This window comes from Amblyomma mixtum, chromosome 2, assembly GCF_055824585.1.
Source record: "Amblyomma mixtum isolate Tamu chromosome 2, ASM5582458v1, whole genome shotgun sequence".
In the NCBI taxonomy this organism is placed as follows: domain Eukaryota; kingdom Metazoa; phylum Arthropoda; class Arachnida; order Ixodida; family Ixodidae; genus Amblyomma; species Amblyomma mixtum.
Window position 1 is genome coordinate 93,453,121 of NC_143013.1, and position 23,290 is coordinate 93,476,410.

Here is a 23,290-nt window from a genome sequence, read left to right on the forward strand (position 1 = left end):
CCAGATCCGCCTGGTAAAGGGACCCTGTTGATCACTATGCGCTGGTGAAGAGGAACAATGAAAGCCGCACGCTTGACAGGCTCTGCCAGAGCGCAGCTGTAGGAGCAGTACAGCTTACGTGCGCGGGTATCATGCGAGTCCTACCAGATGAGGCTGCCGCATGCTAGAAACCTCTACACTGCTTTCAAGGCCCCTCAGTCAATTAACGGGTGGCCATAAAGCAATGCTCGTAAATCTTTTTTTTTTTCGACAAGCGGTGGGTTCGATTCTCAGGGCAACAAGCTCTTTCAAGATTCTTCCTACTCTCCAGCTTTGAAATGTTTCTGTTTTTCAATAATGCATGGAAGTTAAAAGCAATAAGTGGTGAAATCATAGGCATTTAGCTTCTAAGCGTGGCTGTGTAGCTAATCAATCTTGTTTTTAGCGATGGCGCCCAAGCCTTTACTTTTAAATTCGCTTGGAGCGACGGGCTGCCGCCGCAGGGTTTTCGCCATTGCCAGACAATGTGGAAACAATTGCGCACATCCCAGCACTTCGAAAGCAGCAGCAGAACTGAGCCGCGCGACGCGATAGCAATGAGGCATGCGGCGATCGCCCTGGCGATGAATGAGAGGCAATAGCGGCGCAGTCCATAAATATTACGCTCTCTCACCGTGCCAGCGACTAGCTTCGGTTAGGTCATGGTACATCTGAGATGGAGCTTTCTTGCTGGTAGCGCCGCGAGTACCTCTAGGGTGCTGGCGAAGTTAAACTACAGAGAACTCGTGATGAAGGCTTTGGCGAATAGGCTCTACATTGTCGTCACATTAAGTGGTTTTGAATTCTCTCGCGTTAACAGTGGAATCACTTCAAAGATCAATTATCTGAACAAACCGAAGGCATCACTCTACCATCCGGTACCCCCCTCAACACTTCTGTCCCCATCCCCGCAAGAAAAAATCAAGAAACTGAAAGCAATTGCAAAAGGCTTAAGGACGGCTAAAGCTCCAACGGCTATATGATAAATGGTTCTCGCTCTTAGTAGCGCCAGTTTCTATCCCTGAGAATTTTTACTACCGAGACATTTTGATGCTTATACGCTGGTTACATGCTCGCAGGTGGATTGCAGTCGCAATCTTAGGCAACCCCAAAATGATTCGGGGCCCCTAACTGAAACGATGCTCTCCAACGGCGCGCTCAGTAAGATAATTTTCTTTTTTCAATAAGCTCCCAATGTCAAAAAAGCGGTCGCACTTCCATAGAAATGCAGGCCTCTTAGCGCTCATTCTCAGTACTTTACGATCCCACCTAGGAGCACCTGCATCTACTGACCAGCAGAGCTCATGGCCGTACAGCAGTGAACCACCTCACTATATCTTTTTCTATGGTTACTGATGCACATGCACAGGTCGGCTGACTGGCCCTCCACTACTGCAGTAGAATAGCCGATGGGTGATAAGCGACATATTGCGTGAGCAGCCAGAATCCATCTGTAAGCCCAAAATTCTTGGTTTCATAAATAGCGCCCAATGCAGCCAAAGCTAAAGTGTGCCTATTCACACTTGGTATCCAGCTCGAAACGTCGGTCGTAACGCGCCCAAAGTAGAGACAAGCGCATTTCGTAATTATAGAGATGAAGTAACGTCACTGGCAACGTCGTGAACTTCGTGTTGCCGATTGCTACGAAATCACCCTCTGCTCAATTAGACCTCGAGATGTAAGAGCGACAGGCGACGGAGTAATACGTGGCTGTGCGGCATGCCCAACCTTATTGAAAGCTCATTTTAAGCAATATGACGTCCTCGAAATAATAATAAAAAGATCCGTGGCTGCCACTCCTATTTTATTCGACTCTATCCGCGCAAAATGATTCGTTCGCCATCAGCGAAATTTATAATCAGGAGATTAAAAAACACAGCAAAACATAATGCCATTATATGCCAGGAATGCTGCATAATTCGAAGTTGTTGATGCCTTTGCCGGAAATATCTGGTGGTGTTCCTGACTCCAAGGTTGCTCTTCTCGTACAGTACCTGCCACCTGCCACGGGTGGAAAGTGCAGGCTTCACGCTTATGAACTTGGTCTGGTGACGCCACTTCTTCAAGTCAGTGAGCATTATCTAGTCTGGTTACACCGCATCTCTCTATCTAATGTGGATTCCTTCGTTCTGGTGACGTCACTAATGACGTAACTGTGCGCCAGTCAATCAGAATTCTCTTAGACAACGCCGGACGATCACTGAGGTATTTTCGCTCCTGTGGCTGTTTCATGCTATCGCGTAGTTGTTAGAACACTTGACTGCCTAGCAATTTGTTTTATACCGCTCAAAGCTGTCCTCCAAATCCTTACCCAGGCTCCGAGAACTACGAATAATAAGCTGAGGATCGATAAGGTTTGGAGTGTGCGCAACTTATGTGTACGCCAATTGCGAAACGCAGTAGGTGACCCCAAAATAGGACGCATGGCATACCGTTTGCACTGACATCTGGAGCTGGTGGCTGCTGGTCTACCTCTACACTAATTACTAGGCCACAAAGCAGCTTGCAGCTGTTAAATGAGAGCATGAGCTATTTTATTCTTCTAGGCATGTTTCAGATGCAAATAATGAGGCAACGACCGCATTAACGGTTGCGCTCCCGTTCCGTCCAAGTGATTGATTTTGTTCCACAGCCAATAGTTCTGGACAAAAGCGTTTTTGAACGGGAAAGAGTTTATGAGCGAACTTTTCTCATATATTGTAAGATTTCACTATTGCAATCAACATATCGGCAGATCTCCCGTCGCCAGGCTTGCATTCTTTTGATATTACCGTTGTTTCTATCGTTAAAAGCGTTGCCCATTGGTTTTCTACGGCAGTCTTAACTGCGCGACGTTAGCGATTGAAAAACTTCAAAAGAAAGATTTTGCTACAGCTCGGAAGCTTTACTATTTCCATAACAGTGCCTTAGAATTTCCATATGTTAAAATTTTTTTCAGGGGAAGTTAGACATGTTTTTTTTCTCCGCGATTGCGCAAAATCTGAACAGAGAGTTCCCTCTTCAGCCAAGTTATTTAGCGCATCCCTTTCTATTAAAAACAAGAAATCCTATTCGTGGATCATCGTCTGAGTAACAGAACGGCTTATCTGAAGCCGAAGTTCTCTACAGAGCACTAAATTTACTTGTAAAATGCTGATGGAGGGCAAGGACTGAAAATTGTCTTGGCTTCAAGAACTAGAGCCGCCATGCCGCCGAGCTTTCCCAGTTTTTGTCACCCAAAATCATTTTTATTGTGATGCGCAGATGTTTACGTGCTGCTAAATCCGTTATCCAATCCAAAATCAGTAATAACTTATGATTCTTGTTACTGAATGGATGAGACGCCTAACTGATAGAAATTTTGCTTGTGCCTAAAGAAACTAGTCAGCCGTTCCAATAGCTTTTATCGTCTATTTATAAAGATATCAGTAAAAGTGCAGCAACACCTTCCATTTAGCTCCGGCCTGCGTGCCGTTTTCACTGAATCACACCATGGGTGCGAAACGGATGTCTCACACAAAAAGAGTGGGCAATGAGCAGACCAGCTATACAGTCACCTCCGCGATCCGAATAGGCTGCCAATATATCGGGAGAATCATGGAAGCCCCTGTCCAGTGACATCTGCAGTATCAGATTGCTATCGCCCTCGTCATTTTACACCCGATGTTATCGCATGCGCCGTGCTAAGAGAGCGGCGGTGGGGAGGCTGGAGTAGGTCTTCCTTGTGAGAGACTGGTGGCGCCAATTGTGCGCTTCGTTCTCAACGTCGCACTTTGAGACCGCGTTGAAGAACAATACCTCATCCTGATTGTTGCACATCCTTACACTTGCTTTGCGAGGAGTGTTCTATGCTCAGCTTCAACAGCGATAGCGGGAGAGGTTCTATATTAGGCAGGAGAAAATATTTTTTTTTCTTTTTGCGTCTTTTGGCCTTGCAGAAACCAGCGGGACGTCGCTACTATCAAGCGCACTGAGTGCTCCGCCAAACAGTTGTAACCATGGGACCATGCCGCAAAAATGGAAACTAAACTTCATATCGAACCAGAGAAGCAGAGCGCTGTCGAGTGGGCCATATGCAAGGATGACGTTACGAAACGGAACAACTTGAATGTCCTTGGAAAGTTACCTGAGGCGCAGTATAGCGCAGAGGGCCGTACACACGGTGGAGTGTGGAAGCGTTCGGTAGGCTGTGTACTCAGTTTCCGGAACAGGGAGTGCCAGCACCTAATTTGCGCAAAAACTCTCCCCCTAATTGCAGACAAACACCGCATGCAGGACCCACTTCAGACTTCACAATATCTCCCTCGATTTTGTTCTGCCCTCGACTGAGCAATTAATAATCGGTAATTTCAGTTTTTCATATCGAGGTGGCCTGGAGAAGCTGCAAACCGTTGCAACTCGACATACTGATGTTACAACTCGACAAGTACTGATGTTCTTTAGGTGTTCGCCATATCGCGCTGTAGGAGAACTTTTAGTTCTCAGAAACTGGGTATCCGATACATGGACATCTAATGGAGCTTCAAAGGCGAATTCCAACTTTTTCGTTTCGTCCATCAGTCTCTCTGGACTGTTTTGGGTTCAACCGAACGTAAGCGCTTTTTAAAACTGTGTGATTAGATAAATTTCCAAAATATGATGCGGGCTACCTAATAACTGAGCAGTTTCTCATGGGGCGGGAGTCCAAGGCAGGGGCGCGAGTCTAAAAAGCAGAAACAAGTTCCGCGATGAAGAGTAAGGTCTATTCAGGTACCATCAGAATGACCCAACGATGTTAACCATTTTTTACTCCAACGAATGCTGATCTTCCCTATGGTTGCCTGGCTGTAGCACTGAAAGTGCGAGTTTTGTCTGCTATATATTTAGCCTTCATTGCGGTTCTGATAAGGGGGTAGATTAGGTGTTCATTCTTGAGTAGAGCCTGTTAGAGTGAGATCTAACAAATCTCGAATTCGTAGTGGCCCTGACTGTCTTCCGCAGAAACAACCCAGCTAGATTCTCTATTCCACAACTGTTCTATGTAGACGTGTTTGTGGCGGCCTGGCTGCGCTGGAATGCGAACAGGCTTCACTAGAACGCAGTTGTCTTGTGCAATAACTACAGGCTGTACGCGTTCATGCACTTAAAGTGACTGACGTCTCGCAAAGTCGACATTCGTTACGAGACGATAGGGCTTGTCGTAAAAGCCGTATGCACACGACTTTATTTTTTTAAAGAAAATTTCAGGCACCTAAAACAGCATTAAAGGCGAAAATTGAACTAAATGAAACCTTTACATTATGCAGAATTGGGAAATATGTCTCTGTTCGCTTACAGGGGCTAAGAAGCAGAGTGTACTATTTATATGCCAAAACGCAGCTCCTTGCGATCACTGTGTAAACAGCCGAACGCCCTCTGTTTGCAGCTAATGGCTGTGTAGATATTTAAAGCACAGGAAAGAAAAACAAATCTGGAAGTAATAATTTATGAGGTATTGAGACAAGCGATGAATGAGTTATAGTCTCCTCATGCTTTAGAGTTGAAGTGGCAGCGCAGTATAATCACAGTCTCCGTATCTCAAATTTTTGCGAGAGTAGCCCTGCTTCTTATTACGGCTGCTATGAGATACTACTCCAAATTTACTAGTTTATCAAGCTCAGAGATGCAGAGATGAGGCATGCCAGTGGAAGGACTCATACACCTTCTTCGCAGGAGTTTAATTTTTATTTTTCCAGCAACTTGAGCAACGCTTCTGTTCTGTGTTTTCGCTTTGCTTAGATAATTATTGCAGGCACACTTCCACTTGCACCATCAAAAGTGACGGGCACGCAAATCAAATATGGCGGTTGATAAACAAAACGGTTCCACACATCACTGGAAATGGGTAGAAACACGGAAGATTTGTACAGGTTCACAGAACCTCGACAGCCATTGATATCGTCAGCTTCGTATTGTTACACCCAAAGATAGTGATGACTACCCTTGAACTTCTTCGTCGTTGGGGCCCAAATTGCACTCTTCGGTGTCGTTGGCGTACCAACCGCGGGTTTTCGCAAAGGATGCGCAGTCATCTGAGGCCAGATAATTTCCACGTGAACTCGCGAGCACGGTTACGCAAGGGCTAACGTGAAACTTCCTGCCCCCTTCATCTTCACTGCTCGAGGGTCGCTACTCACCGACGAATCCCTCTTGAATGGATGCTTCAATTTTTCACGCAGAAGATCCTGTTTTAACAACAGACGCGTTCCAGTCTCAGCAGCACTACTCACCTGGGACTGCTCGTGCACATAGATTGACCGTCAAGGCAATAAGTTTATTGGTTTATTGGGGTTTAACGTCCCGAAGCGACTCAGGCTATGACAGACGCCGTAGTGAAGGGCTCCGGAAATTTCGACCACCTGGGGTTCTTTAACGTGCACTGACATGCATCGCACAGTACACGGGCCTCTAGAATTTCGCCTCCATCGAAATTCGGCCTCCGCGACCGGAATCGAACCCGCGTCTTTCGGGCCAGCAGCCGAGCGCCGTAACCACTGAGCCACCGCGGCGGTGCGGCAATTAGTGGTCTCGAAACAGTGCCTCTGGTACTGCAGGCCGCGCACTTGCATCTTCGTATTAGCAATACCGCTCTTGGTAGCGTACCCCTTACGCTTTCGCAACTGGTTTCTACTTGGCGTCTCCCCTAGCAACAACACAGCCTATATGTTAATGAGGTTCGCTGGCGCTTGCAGATAATGCAAAGTATTATATGGCAAACTTGTACCCCCTTCCCTGCCCCCTCCCCCCCCCCCCCCCCAGAAAAAAAAAGTGGTAAATACATGACGTCTGTGTTATCAGCAACTGCACTGAGCGGTACTGAGGATGACAACGGCCGTCGCTGTTTTCGGCACTAAATTGACGCATCACTGGGAGCTTCCTGAACTTCGTTGGAGGTGTCGCGCGCAGTCACAGTTGTTACGCACTGACCTAGGCGCATCTCGCGTAGCAAAGCAATAACTTCCCAGGCAGGTGGTAGTGTGACAGAGGCAAGCTCGATGTCTGTGGTCATCTGTCGAGGCGTCAATTTCGTGAAAATGTCCAGTTCGATGGTGCTTATTTAAAGTACTCAAATTGAAACGGGAGGAGAATCAAGGCTACCCGCCAGAAGGCTACCATCAATTCAAGTGCAGCTGCTCATCCCCTCCTGACGACTTCTAAGAAGCCAGCCGTTCCTATGGAAGTCACCGAAACTTATGTTTTCTGTCTACAAATCTGAAACTTCATTAAACATACTTCGCAGCTGTCGGCACCCAGAAGTGTCCGCCCTCCCGCAAGTTAAAGCCAAGGTCTTATATGAAGGCAGCGGGGAATCACATCGAATAACGCCGCATCTTCTACGTTCCAATGACCAATACGTACGAATTTTGTTGTCAACAGTGTCACATCTTTCCTTGTGATTCTGACAACAGAAAAGCTGCAATACCTCCCACTGCTTGACTTTTTCGCCTACGAAATCCAAACAAGTAGCTTCTACAGCCCCACATAGCATCCGTGCAGCACGACGTGGTTCAATACTACAAGGTGCACTGGCGACTGGAGGTTCTCAATGTGTAACGTGCTCTGAGCAAACTACAAATGTTGAGGCTGTTTTGCGAAGGAATCACAGAAATGCATCATTAGTCAGTATAACTTTATCACTGGAGAAGAATGAAAGGACTTGTGTGCTGAATTCCGTTACTCCACGGGAATTACAGTGTTAATTACTCCGACCGATTGAAGGTGCAGTTATGTTAGTTTAGACGCGTTAAAATATCCTGTGTCAGATTACAGGGACAACATGATGCCCATCTGATCTTTCTGGCGCTTGTGAAAAAAAAAAGCAGTTCTACACCGAATACACTAAGCAAAGTGAAATCCTAACCACTTTTAAGAAATTCAAGCCCATAGGGGCGTGGTCCAAACTATTCCAAGTTGACTGCTTTGTCTAGATCAGCCTCCTCCTCCCTGTGGCCAAATTTTGGACAAGTTTCTCACGGTTCACTCTAACTTTGTTTGTAATTCTGATTTAAATATTATTAAACCGCATATGTATTCGAAGAAGGAACCCGTAACACAACAATGTAAAAAGTTATTCTATAAAGAACTGTTGGCCAGAAGGATGCAATTTTTCTAGTTTACGCACACGCAAGCACTGAGACTTGAGAAACGTATTTTGATAAGCACTGACCAGCAGAACGCTTGCTCATGTTGGACGAGGATGTGGACAGCTCTTTTCTATCTGTTCAGCCACGAAAAAGTTTCTTCGGAGATGTAAACATTAAGCACCTCTCAGTAGCCGCGGTCTCCCAGTCTAGCTAGTGGTGCATAACTTTTGAAGTCCGACCCCATTGCCGCCGTGAAGTCAGCAGTAACCCTTTTCGGTCAGGAAGGGAGTCACCACCGTAGGATGCTCTGATGCGAGCGCATGTTCGATAGAGAGCAATAGTGGGCACAGAACTACGCGTTGAGGCTTTTCCTTAGCCTTAGGTTGTAGCTGGGATCCTCTTTTATGATCACCAATGTTTTCTTTTTTTTACAGCCCTCGTAAAAGACGGGAGAAGGACGGCGCCGAGTAGAAAGAAGTCAAAGGTCATTAGCTTCTTCAGCAACAAATTTACGGATAAAAAATGCGACAATGTTTCCCGCACTAATCGTTGTTTCCACTACGGCCAAGTCAGCATCAAAGCGTGGTTTGTACTACAGCGCTCCCGTAAGAAAGCAATTTTGTGTGCTGCGAAAGTAGCGCGCATAATAGGTATAGCGCCGAAGACACTGCCTCTCTTCTCCACGGTCCATCTTCAGCTTTAAATTATATCCATCTCCTGCACATTTTTTGTGTTTTCTTCTTGTTACTTAAAGCAAGATTTGTTTCCACAGGCTCCTTTTATAAATTTACGTGTTTTTCTGCTGGCACAGATTGTTCGAAAAGGTGCCCTTTCAATTCACATTGATAGCCGGGGAAACCTTTGTTGTGGGAAATAAGCTAAAAAGTCTCCACCTCAATTTTAAAATCGTGGCAAGAACCCGTTACTTTTTGAACGTTTCAGACGACAGGGTACTTGTTGTTTTGCTGACGTATCGGAAAAGCAGAATTTCGGTGTGCCTGCGTGACTGCACGGAAACGCGAAAATGCACACCGGAACGAAAATGCAGCGGCATTATCACGCTGTGTTCGTCTTGCGTAATTTTTGAAGGACACCTGCCGAAAATAGCGCAAAATCCCAGCGATGTGACTATGGCTCTAGTTTTTCTGTGTTTTCGCAGAGCGGACTCTCGCGCTTTAAATAGGCTATTGGTGGCAAGCCAGAAAGACACTCACTCATGCGCTAGCACATTAACATAAAACTCCTACATTTTAGGCGTTTTGTGCACAACGCACAGCCTTAACAATTTCTCTTCAGCGTAAGAGGCAAGTTACATATGCATCTTGCTGCGACGAACATAAATTTCGTGTGCAGAGCCGTGATATCATATTCTATTTTTCTTTGCTTTCTAATATCTTTCTCCACAATGCACCATTCCTATCCAGAAAATTTTTCTTGATTTTTTGATACAGTCCTGCAGGATGCAAGAGCAATGATCAGCGCCGCCGAGATATTGTCATTTACGAGGAAGGCCTAGTCATATAATCAAATTCCTTAAACATGTTTTGTTGCTGGTGAGACCACGCTAAACAAGCCAAAAGGAGAAGCAAACGCACAGGAGGTGCGTCGTGTCTTTCTTGCTGAAGTTCCATCCACCGACTCTCCAAAATCTTTTTGCTAAATGCACTGCCTGCTTTTCTGCCTGGCAGTTGGAGCTCGGCGGCACGCTAAAATATTTATAGGGTTTTCTCGTTCCCCCTTACACTCAATTTCCTTAAACTGACCAAAATTTTCAAAAAAATTATGTGCGAAGCACCTTCTTCCAGCCTAGTCTATTGTTTTGAGCAGCGCATAGCAGGACGAGGACAGACCACAAAAAGACACAATAGCAAAGAAGCGCTGAACTTCAACTTTGATTCGGAGAATTCCCAAATCACTGCATATATAGACCCGCCGAAACAAAACACAAAACACCCGCTGCTGAAAACGATGCAACACCAAGTAGCCCGGCGACTTGTCCTATTCGAGCGCATTGCTAAATTTCAGAACGGGAAGGTACAGGAATTAACACACACCTTCAGTTCCATTGAGAAAGAGAAAAATTCTCCGATGAAATCCATGCCATCGTAGGACACTTCTTTTCTGATTAGTGACTCTATTTTGGGGTTAAGTTCGGGTAAAGTTCTAGCACTGTTTTTTTGGTGGCCCTGATAAGGAGTTATCTGCCTAATGTTTTGATTCTGACCTTGCGGACAGACCATACCCTAATTTTTGTAACCTGGATTTCGGATGACGGCCGCAATGTTTGATCAAAGGTCTAAAGTAAATGTAAGGCACAAATACCAGCAGGCTTGGCCGCAACAAAAAAAAATGCTGCTATTGCCTTTACTGGTGTACAGAGTTCTAGAGCAAGGAATATAAGATTTAAAAGAATGAGGATTGGACAAAATCTCTCGAATGCTTGCCTAATTTGCTCAGCTTTCTAGAAAAGAATCTACTGTGCCTCGTAAAGCGTGACTGTCTCTTATTCCATCTCATTTCGAGTGGAAAATGTGAGGACAAGAAGCATGATATCTGACCCGCAGCAGAGAAAAGGGGTTTTGTCAGTTATGGCCAACCATGCATATCGTCCCGATATTTGGGTCGCCAAATTTCATGACTATGTGTGCTATCACATTACCATGGTACAGAAGACATGGCTATGTGCAATAGCTTTACTGATTTTATCGCTTCAGTACATTTAGTCAGCTTTTTTTCTGGCAGTCGTCCATTGAAAACTATTTGTCACCGAACAATTTCAAGGAAAGCAGCCATTTACACAAAGACTGCAAAGCTTTCCCTCCACGCATTTGCCCATTATGCCATCGTCTTGAACAAAATGCACGGCTTTGCCAAACTCAGCTGTCGCACCAATTTCACATAGACAAGAAGTATTTAATACGCAGAGTGCGCAGTATTATTACTTTAATTAGGCACGTAAATGCTATATCTTTCTGAAATGATAAAGTAAATAACATTAGCTAATGTAAATTTATAACTTTCGCTTGTAACTCCACATTCTTCTCAGGCGAAGCGTCACATACATCAGCTGCGTCGTATCAGAGAGGAGATTCATGTCGAGCGCCGCGACTTCGTCAGCGCGACTGTACAGCTTGGGCTCATATTGAACGACCATATTCCAGGACAAAAGCGTGTTACCTAAACTGTGCAAAGTAGAATTACCTTTCAATGATACTGCCACTAAGTTTTAGATATAAACATGGTGAGTGCGGTGGTGGGTTCTTGCGACGCTGACATTCCAGGCAAGAGCGTATGTACTGGCGGACAAAACGGTACATGCCCCGCCAATAATACCGAAGGCGTAGGCGGGTAAAGGTTTTCAGCAGACTGGCATGGGTGTATTGTGGGTCATCGTGACAGCTGGCACAAATGGCGGAGCGGAGATGCATTGGAATCACGAGCAACCATTTGCGACCATCGCGGAGGTAGTTCCGACGGTACAGCAGCTCGTCACGCAAGACAAAGTGATGAGCTTGACGACGGAGCGCTCTAGAAGGGGGGCGCGCTGAGCGGTTGGCTAAGAAATCCAGAAGAGAAGTAATCCAAGGATCGTTGCGCTGCTCAGAAGCCATATCAGTGGTGCCAAGAGAACGTGTGAGGCCGGAAATAGATGGCGGGTCAGGATCAGAGGTCAGAGGGGAGCGCGAGAGGGCGTCTGCATCGAAGTGTTTACGGCCGGAACGATAAATGACCCGAATGTCGTAATCTTGTAAACGGAGAGCCCAACGAGCCAGGCGGCCAGAAGGATCTTTGAGTGAAGACAGCCAGCAAAGGGCATTGTGATCTGTTATGACACGGAACGGGCGCCCATATGAGTAAGGACGAAATTTTGTGACCGCCAAAACAATCGCCAAACATTCTTTTTCTGAGACTGAATAATTAGTCTCCGCTTTTGTGAGTGTACGGCTCGCGTAAGCAACGATGTACTCAATGAAACCAGGTTTCTGCTGAGCAAGAACGGCACCGAGACCGATGCCACTGTCGTCTGTGTGGAGTTCTGTAGGCGCGTACGGGTCGAAATGGCGCAAGATCGAAGGAGAGGTGTGAAGATGGCGCAGCGTTGCAAAAGCTTGGTCGCATGCAGGGGACCAAGCCGACAAGTCGTGGCTACCAGCGAGAAGTTTCGATAAGCTAAGTGGAGTGAATAAAAAGTTAATAATTTAGTCAATTGCTCATGTTACAACGAAAATCTTTCTCACTCTTTGTATCCGCCTGGCCGCATAACAGTTTTACAGTAATGGCTTTTGTATACTGCTCTTCGTACTTTTTTTTTAATCAGGGAAGCCTAATTTTCAATACCCCGTATAACCCATGTATTTGGAAGGCTGGGTCGGTTTTAGCGGTCGGGTTGAAAGATCCTCCTTGATGGCTCCCCTATCTGGATGCATGTGTGGCCCTCCTAGAATTCTGGTGTTTGTGTCGGCAGTTAAGTGCGGTGGTATGGAGAGATAGTATTATGCAGCCCGTCGAATTAGGAATAAGTACGTTTACTTTGTTCTTCCTTTGGTGATTTTTCCAATGCAAACATGAAAAAAATAATTTGTAGTAGTATTCCATTTGATAGCGCGCCCAGCCCACAACCGACATGATAGTGGTTCCATTTCAATCTAGGGTACGAATTGTTGTCCTTATACGTATCATCCATTTCTTTGTTTGGGAGAATGGTCATGGTTACATCCCTACGTTGCTAGCGTCGCCCTAACGGATAAACGGTAGCACACTGTAGGTCAACGTCTGTACATTTAGTCTCGTGGAATAACGAGCGTGACAAAGCAGTTTGTCGCCGAAGGGACGGACGTTTCTTCCAAAAAGATCGACAAACACCTAAAATGTTGGATACATGAAATCAACTGTGTTGACTGACTTATGTGCACCACTTAATTTAGGCCAACTTTTTTGCAGCCCACACCTTTTTAGACGCCCTGAGGAGGGCGCACAGCGCGTCATATGTTTCCAAGATATTAAATGTCAAATTCTGTCCACGTATGGCCGGCTCATCGTTTTCCAACTCTGAAGACGAAATAACTGATCGCTATCTTTCTAGCTACGTCCATTCAGAGCAAAGACCTCTTCCATATCCTTTTAATTAAACGTGTTCTCTGTTATTTGCAGCCTCGATCCTTATCGCCGCTAACTTCCTATTCTTATCGGCCCACCAAACTCTGACGCGCCTTGCTACGCTCGGCCCCTCTTGCAGTCCGTCCGCTCCGTTACTTTAGGGGACCATGCCTTCGCATTACATGCACCACCCATGTTCATTTTTTTATTTTTTTAACTAGGCTATCATTCACTTGCGCTTGTTCTCGGACCCATTCTACCTTCTTCCTGTCTCTTAACGTTATACCTATCATTTTGGTTTCCAAAGCTCGCTGCTCTGTGCTTAACCTAATTAAACATCTTATCGTTAACCTCCAACTTTCCGCCGGTAAGTACCGGTAATACCGGTAATACCGGTAGTACCGGTAATACCGGTAAGATATATTGAAAACATTATCATTCAAAGTGCTGGCAAGAAACGAAGTATTTTTAACTATAGTGTACGACATCGCACAAACTTGCTCGCTGCACAATGCCTCCACAAAGGCGCTTCACCTCTATTTCTTGGAAAACCACGCGCAGCCACAGGATGCTGTTTATCTGCCACATCCCAATACGTTATTTAGCTTCATGCCGTGTAAATGCCCAAAAATGTGGTTAGTACTTTCTAAATAAAAAATAACGCATCACTTGCAGTCAACTTTCGTCCGGAAAAGCTCTAGTATGAACTTTTTAGTACCGTTTCCTGACTGAAAGCATATCCGGCGGAAAGGCTCTCGTACGTCACCTTCCGGAAATTTCAACATGTATTTGTCCTCAGGGCACCTAAATGGTTTCAATGAACTATTGGTCCGTGCACAGCGGGTGAAAAATTTGGACTACAAAAGGATGTGAACATTATGTTATCGATCACATAGATTCCTCAAAGTTACAGCCGCTTTGACCTTATGGCTTCATGACATAAACTAAAGAACAACATTAGAAGTAACTGGAATAGCACACAGAGGAATGTATAGGTTCTTCCGAAGTATTGCCTAGCACGCTTCGATGTTTGAATATATTTTCGACGCGTTCTGTGGAGAATATATGATGGTTTCTTGGATCCATACGGAAGCACGTCAGCGTAAAGTGCTTACATGTATATAAACCACTTCCTAATTATTGCTAGGTAAGACGGGACAAGAGTTCTGTCATCGAAGCATGCTCTCTAATATTAAGGCCGGGACTGTACCTGTTAGTACGAAACTAAAATTACTTTATGAGGATTGGTCAAGGAAGTGGACATTGCCAAAGACTGTAGATAGCTTAGAAGACACTCCGCTAGAAGACGCTCGTGGATACTACAAGAATGGGGGGAAAATCGGTGAATAATGGAGGAGGCACTATGCAATGATGGTGGAACGACGTTACTACTCTGAGACCAACGAGGAATTGTGCACTGTCGTCACCACTGTTGCACTTAGTGTGATTGTCTTGAAGTTAACAAACAGACCTTTCTCGCATCGTGGGGTGTATCGATTACCCGAGCAAGTTCAAGTGGTTGTAACGTCACGACTCTATCGACCAATCCGGATTTTCACGCCACACTAATGACGGCCGGTTTTTCGCTTAACTGCACCGTTAAAGCCATAGCCTAAACGAGAAAAGTAGACGCAACGTAATTTTTTTTTTCAGAATGAATATCTCTGCGTAATAAGCCATATTTGCTAAAGATGTGCGCTTCATGCGGTATACTCAGTATATAGGTTCTCATGTGTAATTATTGTTATCAGGGGTGGTGCTGAAGCCATCGAAATTCCAAATGAAATTACGAATCACTACTTGGAAAAAGCTGGATTACTAATTTTCGATGGCGTAAGAAGGAGCTGGAGGAGGATAAGGTAGAAGAAGAAAGGCAGGGAGGTTAACCGGAAGAATAATCGGTTTGCTACCCTACACGGGGGGAAAGGGGTGAGGGTGTAAAAAAATGAAAGAGAAAAGAGAGTAGCAGAAAATTGAAGTCACTCTGAAAACTCAGTGTTCGTTGAAGTCACAGCCTATCGTGCAGGACAGAAGTTCGCAAGGAGCGGAGCAGTGCCTTGGAGGCCCCGCCAACGATCGCCGCGGCCAGTGGCCGAGAATCTTCATTTCCGTCAGCGGGCGTGGATCTAGACGCTCCAGCGCACGGCTGAGAGACTGCCTCTCGGCGCTGTAGGCAGGGCAGTCACAATGAATGTGGGATATAGTCTCTTCATACCCGCAGAAGGCACATGCAGGGCTATCAGCCATACCGATTAAAAAAGAGCAATGGTTGGTGAAAGCTACACCAAGCCAGAGGCGACACAGCAATATTTCTTCACGTCGCGGAGGCCGGATCGAAGCTGGAGCTTCAGATCTGGGTCGGAAGATTTAAACTGTGAATTGGAAAATTAGCCGGAATTCCACGCGGCAAGCGTGATGTCCCGAAGAAGGAGCTGGAGGTGCAGGAAAATGTGCAGGAGAATAGATAGACCATACCAAAACAGAAAATTTGAGCATGCGATGACTTACATCATCTAGTTACATAAGTATATCTGTGCGTTCCGAGAATCCTAAATGTTTCCATTCACCTTACAGCAATGTCAGAAACTACACTCTCCTTAAAGCCGAAGGTAACGACCGAATCCAGTTGAACTTTTTGTTACGTGTTCTTAAAAATGAAGTGAATTTTAGAGAGACACAAAGAACAGTTTCAAGATGGCATGTGAAGGTAGATTACAATATATGCTAAAAATAAAGACTGTGCTTTAAACGAAAACAAAGCTTCTCTATGCTAAAAAAGGGCACCCAAATATAACACCGGTCTTCAGCAGTCGATATCTCATGTAAACTGGGTGGTATTGACACTGCTTATTCCCTGGCACAGGTCCTAGAGACTAAGCGACCCGCCATTCACTTCAAAATGGTGATCACAGAGTTCTTTTCGCTGCAAATGTCACACGTTTGAATCAAGCAGCGGGAAAATTTTCAAGTACAACATTCTGATCAATAAAGCCGTCTTCTTGTGCCCCACAGGCGTCTACACACCTCGAAAGAGGCATAGTATTGTTTTCCACTCGGATCAAAAATGCGAAGAAAGAATACTGCTTTCGGAGCTAACATAATTATACAACGAGTTCTCGACTTCTGCTTTGTAGGTCACTTCCAACCTTCGCCTCGCACATCAGCTAACACTTCAGTTTAATATGACACCTGGCAACCGCACACATGTTAGCACGTCGTGGAGACATACCCTTCAAACTGGCACATGCAAAACATGTGCCAAAACGCAATTTCAAAGCAAGGAAATGGGACTCATATGCAAGTCAGCTTACATATGCTGCGAAGCAAGCTAACTCTTTTTGTCCTTTCGCGCGTGTTGGCTACCATAAAGTGTTTGTATCGCCTGAGGCCTTCGAAGTAGTTTTCTTTCTTTGGGCTGAATCAGTGAACGCGTCATTTAGCAGTAGGGCGAGTGAGGGACAGAAGACGTGACTGGCCGAGAGTAAACAAAATATGAGGGTTCATTTAAGCTCCGCCTTAAGGGTATGACGCGAAGCTAATGGGTTAATGCCCATATATGCGGATGAGGCATTCCGTGCTTAAGACTCATTGATCTCTGGGAGTCCACATATCACTCCTGGCGCAGTATTCCAGCGGTTAAGGAATGGGACACTACTGCTCTGCAATGGCAGATGCTGTCATGGGAGGGGCTTGTGTGACCAAGGTTGCTCTTCGCGGACAATCTCTCGGGACCAATCATTAATCTAACTGCCACTTAAAACGGTGGGTGCGCAGTTTGCTCGCTGTCCGGTGGGCAGGTTGTGATGGCGCAACAAAGCTACGTGATCTAGGTGGCGCAGCTACCTCTTAGGTTGTTCATCTGGGGATTTTTCTTGGATAATTCGCTCATGGTGAACGACGCTGCCCCCGACGCCGGATTTTCTGTGACGCGAGCTCCTTAACGCTATCGGGTTAAAAGCTGGGCTATATAGGGAGCACGCCGCCTCGGACGGGGGCTGTATTAATTTTGATAATTTTTCGTTATATAACATGCGCTGAAGCGTGAGTTCAACCGAATTTGTCATAAATGCAAACAGCGTTAGTGGGGTTGAACCCAGGCCTTACAGCTGCGCAATCAAACACTATGCCAACTGGGCACCCACAACCCTAAAGGACAACGCGGATAAGCGAAAAAGACCAACAAAGACGTCGCATTCCTGGAGCGAAAATTACATGATTCCAATACTTGCGTTGAAATGTTGCATCTCCTAGCGTCTAAAGCCGGTGTCATATAGACAGGATCCAAGCTACCTCAATGTTAGTGGTCTCGTAAATAAAGTTAAGCTTACTTAGGTCATTACGATGTTTGTCGCGCAGTGTCAATCTTCAAAGAAATGCTCACGATAAAAAAAAAGCTTTGCAATAATGACACAGCGGACGTTCCTTGAAGTTCCTTTTTTCTTAAAAATATGAGATACAATGCAAACGTTTCACAAACACCCACTGCGAATGTTCGCGTGCCACACAGCCACACACAATGCTGCACATCCTCACCACAAAGAGTAAAAAACTTATTCTTTATCGCTTTCGACTGCTGGACCTCGAGGATGCCCAAGTGAATGTAGAGGTCGCTGCGCTTTAGCTTGCTGGAAACCCGTCAGCTCAGCATCTAAGGTCATGAGCTGCAGAGTCCTAAGCAACCCTTGCTTGTTGGTAAATATATCACCACCTCGCGAACGAAAAGTTCTTCAATTTCTTCTTCGTTTTCACCTTGCCTTCCCGCGTTTCATTCACACTGGTGGCATCGTGAATTCCTTCCAGCCGCGATGTTCATGCTTTTTCTCTACGCCACGGGTCATCCGGCTTCTAGACGGTACCAGAGCGCCTTTTGCGACCAGGTTGGCTGTCTCTCGTTTTCTCTACGGCTCGGAAGCAACAAGCGCACTGTGTCGGCGAGCCCCCAAGATGTCGCTGGCTTTCGGCCGCATGTCCTGGTTTTCGTCGGGACCCTGGACACAAAAAGGATCACAAACGTGAGTGAGCTCTTCACTGTCTCTAGCAAGCAGTTGACTCAGGCGAGTGAACATGCACGAAGATGTGTCATGTCCAAAACGTTTATCCTCTTCCAGTACCGCGAACAAACACGGCGTTTTAACTTCTACAGGAAGCAGATCCGTGGCCCGTTCTTGCGAGTGAAAAATGGCCTCAGCTTGCGTTTCCGGCATGTGACGTCAACTTTGGTTTGTTTTTCAACGAATTGTTTCCCACGAAAAATGACCTCAACTTGCGCTTTCGGCTTGTGAGGACAACTTTGGTTTGTCTTTACCCTCCCTGCGAACTAAGACTAACGACATAGCGGTCATCAGTACAAATTATATCGAACTGATCGGAATGCTGTTTTCAGGAAAGGTGCCGTGTCTATAACAACCCCCGTGAAAAGCAGCGATTGATAGAAAACATTTCTTTAAATGTCCTGCAGACTTTAGGCACGCTAGCTGTTTTCATTATCTGCAAAACACGCCAAAACAATGATTAGCATGCTTTCTGAGGACTTTCCTCAAACTATTTACTCAAACCACCTCCTGCAAACAGGTCAGGTCATCGACGGTCATTCGCTGAATCACCAGACTTCCGAAGAATTATCGTTCGAAAAGCAGCCCGCCAGACTTCAACACTTCCGTACAGATTTCCTTCACTCACCATCTTCATCATGTGTATGGAGCACATCAGAATAGACGCCACGATTGGAGGCACACCAGCCAGCAGGAATGCCAGGTTGTAGTTTCCCCTCTGATCATAGAGGATCCCTGGATGCGAAAAAAAAAGACCTAACTTTCAACTTTCCAACTTTCAGCCGAACTTCTAGAAGCAACGATTTTTTATTTCAAAACCAAACAGACGTTTTCGGAAGACTCGATCTCAAATGATGCCACTGTTATGGCGGATAACTTTGCTCACAGTGGTACTCTCGGCTGCCTTGCGAAAACTAGCATATATTTTCTGGTTACCAGGAGCAAGGAAGAAACGAAAAGAAAGGCGGATTATGTTCCGCAGGAAGGACACTTTGTTAGCTTCGGCTCTCGGTTCTCCGTCGTCAGTAATGTCAAGTTTTTCTTATATTTCTGCAAATAAATTAACCAAGAAGAGGCCAGCATTGTGTGGTGTGCCCCGGCACATGCAGATTTGCTTCCCTACATTTGTCATTCTCAGAAGGCTTTTGTTCTTGTTGTTTCCTTTCAGAACTCCGGAGTTCATCAGTTTATGCACGCAACAATTCTAGAGATGTCGCCTTTACGTTCTAAGATAATATTTATGCCCAATTTAAATTTTCACTTCATTCTGAACGTTGAGGACACCTACTCTGGTTTCACCGGAACATTTTAATTTTCTTTTAAAGCACGAGTTTCGGGCGTGAAAAGGTCAGTATTAATTCACTGACCCGCGACGCACACTGCAAGTTTTTGTTAGACTTTCCTCTCCATGTTATTCACTAGCTTCTAGACTAAGTCTTTTTTACAGCTCTAAAAAGGCCATAAAACAGTTAGAACGTTTCGTTTGTTTTTTTTAACCGCAGAAAGCTAGTCAGAGAGCGGTCAATGACTGTAGCAGTAAGTGAACAATTGTTTTTTTTTATCCACGTGCAAACGAAGAATGCTATAAAGATGATTTCTGCGTGTTTGAAGAGATCGTAAAAGCTCCCAATTTATGAAACCCCATCTGTTCCCTGTCAGCGGAAAAGGAGCGTAGCAACGGTCATAGCACTTCAGTATTTGGCCGGAAAAGCGCAGCCCGGACTTCCTGCAGACATTCCGTAAAAAACACGTGTGCGCTATACCTGATCCAGACTTCCGTTCTCATGTTTTTTGTGTGTAAGCTTAAGCTTTGAACCATGCCTGACTGAAACTGGCATGGTCCCTTCCTACGAGTTCATTGTCGTCAAGCACTATAATAGTGAATACCGCAATGGTCTATAGAGCGCAGTACAAAGCCTCTGAAAACTACTTCCCTCCTCTTCTGCAGAAATTTCACACACCATATTCGTTTTTAATGTTCAGATTCAGTTTCAACGCCTCACGAATGTCTCATCTGAAAATAAACACATCAACAAATTACAGCTCAGTATAGTGTTCGGAATGGCAGCCTCACGCTCGTAATGCACTTGCTAAAACACGATATATCAAAATGACCCCTGAACCCTCACCCTCCTCCTCATAATGACAATACAGTTTTACAGCCGCCATCGTACTGTCCTGCGCTATAAGCACGTAAAATCAAATAATGGATTCGGCCTCTGTAGAAAAGCAGATTGTGTTTAAAGCCACACAGTTATGGCAACAATGAGGCAAAGTTTCGCAAAACCGTGTGATAAAGTTCTCGTCCTTGGTAATTCTTAACAAGAAACATTATCCAAGTAAAACACAATCACTCAAAAAGAATTCCCACCCTTAAAATTCCTCATCATCTATTCCGGCCTGTTCTTCCTAACTCTACCTTAAATACTTTTTCTGCTGATTGCTTCAGTGGCGCAGAGGCTTGTTCTCAGATTGATTATCATAAGTGTTATTTCTTATGGCACCATGTATGCGAACACCATTTCCAAGTGGGAAACCAACCTAACTTTCGACCAGAACTAAGGTCGACTCATGTGCGCTGAGCGAAAATGGCTGAGTTTAAAAGTTCGAAGACGCCCCCGGGCCCCGACGGGCATTCACAGTGCATCCGCGCTCTGCTAAGAGGCCAAAAAGCGTTCCCTCGAAGCTATGACTCAGAGGAGGCAACGCGTACATGTATTTTGCGAACCGCTACAGCCATGTGTCGATGTTGGGCGTACGACACAACGTACGACACACAGCAAGATTAACGGCTCATCACATCCTAACCAGAGCTATTTATTCGTATAGTCCCAGTCACTTCTTCGCAGAGTTTAGGAGACGGCAACGGCATCTGGAGGTGGGAAATAAAACTGTCCCGTGTTGTGACTGTCTTCAGAAGCGCAGAAATTTTCTTCTGACTTTTAGTTCCTAAATTCTCCAGAAGAATGGAAGTCTGGGTGAGTTGGTACCGATTCATAATTTTTGCAACAGCGCTACACAACGTTGTCCTCGTTGTGTAGCGCTGTTGCACAAAATTATGAACCTAATTTCTCCCTCTGACTCGTATAGGCTATCTATACAGACTTCTTACATCTCTAGTGCTCTTATAAACAATAACGGAGTTTGTAACTTGAACCCAGATTACGTTATTAACCACAGATGTGACAATCTGCAAAGCGCCGAAATTTGGCTCACTCAGACCACCCAATTTCAATGCCTGAACCCTAATGGAAGTTTCGCCTGTGGGATGATAAAAAACCCATCTACCAGAACCTTCCTCGTGAAAGTAAAGCGCACATTTTCCGCAACGCTTCTGTTCTTGAGCACCTGTATTCCTGCCGAGAGGAATACATGATATTTCTACACTTTCCCTGTCGGAATGTTTTGGCAATTTCTTAAACAAATAAAAATATAGCGCTTGCCATCTCAGAGGTTCAATCTTCATATAAGACCTTAAATACTGCAAGAACTAGATTTAGATGCTATTGGTTTGCAAGAATCGAGTGCATTATTCATTATCAAAACCTGTCCAGGAGCCTAAATATGCTTCACTTGCGGAATGCGCCTGTTGAATTTAAAAGAACATCATATTTATTTGTAAAGTGCATACGATGAGCCAACAGACGTCTTCTGCATGCTGATTGACCATTTCGCAGATGAAAATATGGACCATCTTGTTCGCAACCAGAGAGTTTCATTCCTATTGTTCTATAGAAGCATCACCCGAACTAAGGTTTATTTACCTATTCGAATAAAATAGAAAGGTTTCCTGGTCCTTCAAAGTGCCCAAGCGAACATGGAAAACAAAATTCTTTTCGGTAATTTCTAATTCAATAGTATTTATGCTGTCGTCTCGCAAAAGCTGCCCAGTTCCTCGACGAAATTCCTTGATTGGTCGAGAAGGTTGTTACATCTTTAGCATCGCCAAACTTCAAAATATAAAGACTAGAATGTTACAGTACCTTCCATGGGATTATTTACATTGCAATTCTTTCTGCGCACTATATCACACTTTGAAGCACAGTTTTCAAAAGGAGACGGTGAGTGGCCAGACTCTCTTTTAACCAAGTGTGTGATTTAGCTGCCACTTGAAACCAAGTTCCATTACCGCAACTGATGACTTCTTAGATTTACTTGAAGAAGAAACATAGCTCGCAACAATCTTACAGCTCCTGCCCTCCATGGCAGCCTGTTTTCCTTCGTAGCATGGCCTTGGAGAAAATTCAAAAAAATTCTTCTCCATTAATGCAGACACTACTGAGGCTTCAAAATTGAAGTTTGAAAAAAAAATATTTTGCGATATAAAATGCTTACTTTACAATTCGTAGTCACCTTTTATTCTTGGAAAAAACAGCGCTAAGACGAAGGACAGCGAAAAAGAGCCGGCCCTGTTGTACTCTTTTTCGTTGTCCTTCGTCTTAGCGCTGTTTTTTCCAAGAAACGTGTACCAACTAGCTCAACTATCCGTTTTATCTTTTATTCATAGAAATATAGGGCGTTTCATGTAACACTTTACACAATTTTTAAAATAGGCTATCTTAGAAGAGCGATTTTTTCGGTACAGCATATTCTGCGGTCAAGTACATCATAATACACCTAAGGCGTGCTAACTAGCAGAATTATTAACTAATATTGAATAGTTAGCTTTGTAACTATTAATCTAGGCTACTTAATAATTGAGCGGCGTGTAGCCGACCGTAAGTAATACCCATGTAAGTTTTTAGAACTTTGAAAATGCGGTTACCTTCGGCACTGTGCCCCAACAAATTTTGGCTATTTCGATGAGTCAGGTACACTGGAGAAGTTGCTTTGCCTGCAAACTCCTCGAAAGTACATGTATTTTGGCACGATGTTGGCAAAATTTGTTGGGCCACAGAGCCGAGGGTAACCGCGTTTTTGAAATCCTAAAAACTGATATGGATATTACTTACGGCGTGCTACCAACCTCTCAATAATTAAGAAGCCAATGGTAATAATTAAAAAGTTAACCCTTTAGTATTAGTTAACCAGTCTGCTAGTCAG

At 44.8% G+C, this 23,290-nt stretch overlaps 1 protein-coding gene across 1 annotated transcript in view; it reads right to left on the reverse strand.

Annotated features, from left to right (window-relative positions):
- Positions 1-17,615: 17,615 nt before the first annotated feature.
- Positions 17,616-23,290, reverse strand: part of LOC149360197 (monocarboxylate transporter 10-like) — a 36,384-nt gene continuing 30,709 nt past the window's right edge. The window contains exons 9-10 of the mRNA XM_089572206.1: positions 18,876-18,982; positions 17,616-18,184 (exon numbers count right to left, since the gene is read on the reverse strand). Coding sequence (XP_089428332.1) covers positions 18,095-18,184; positions 18,876-18,982 — 197 coding nt within the window. The 3' untranslated portion in view covers positions 17,616-18,094. The remainder of the gene's footprint in view (positions 18,185-18,875; positions 18,983-23,290) is intronic.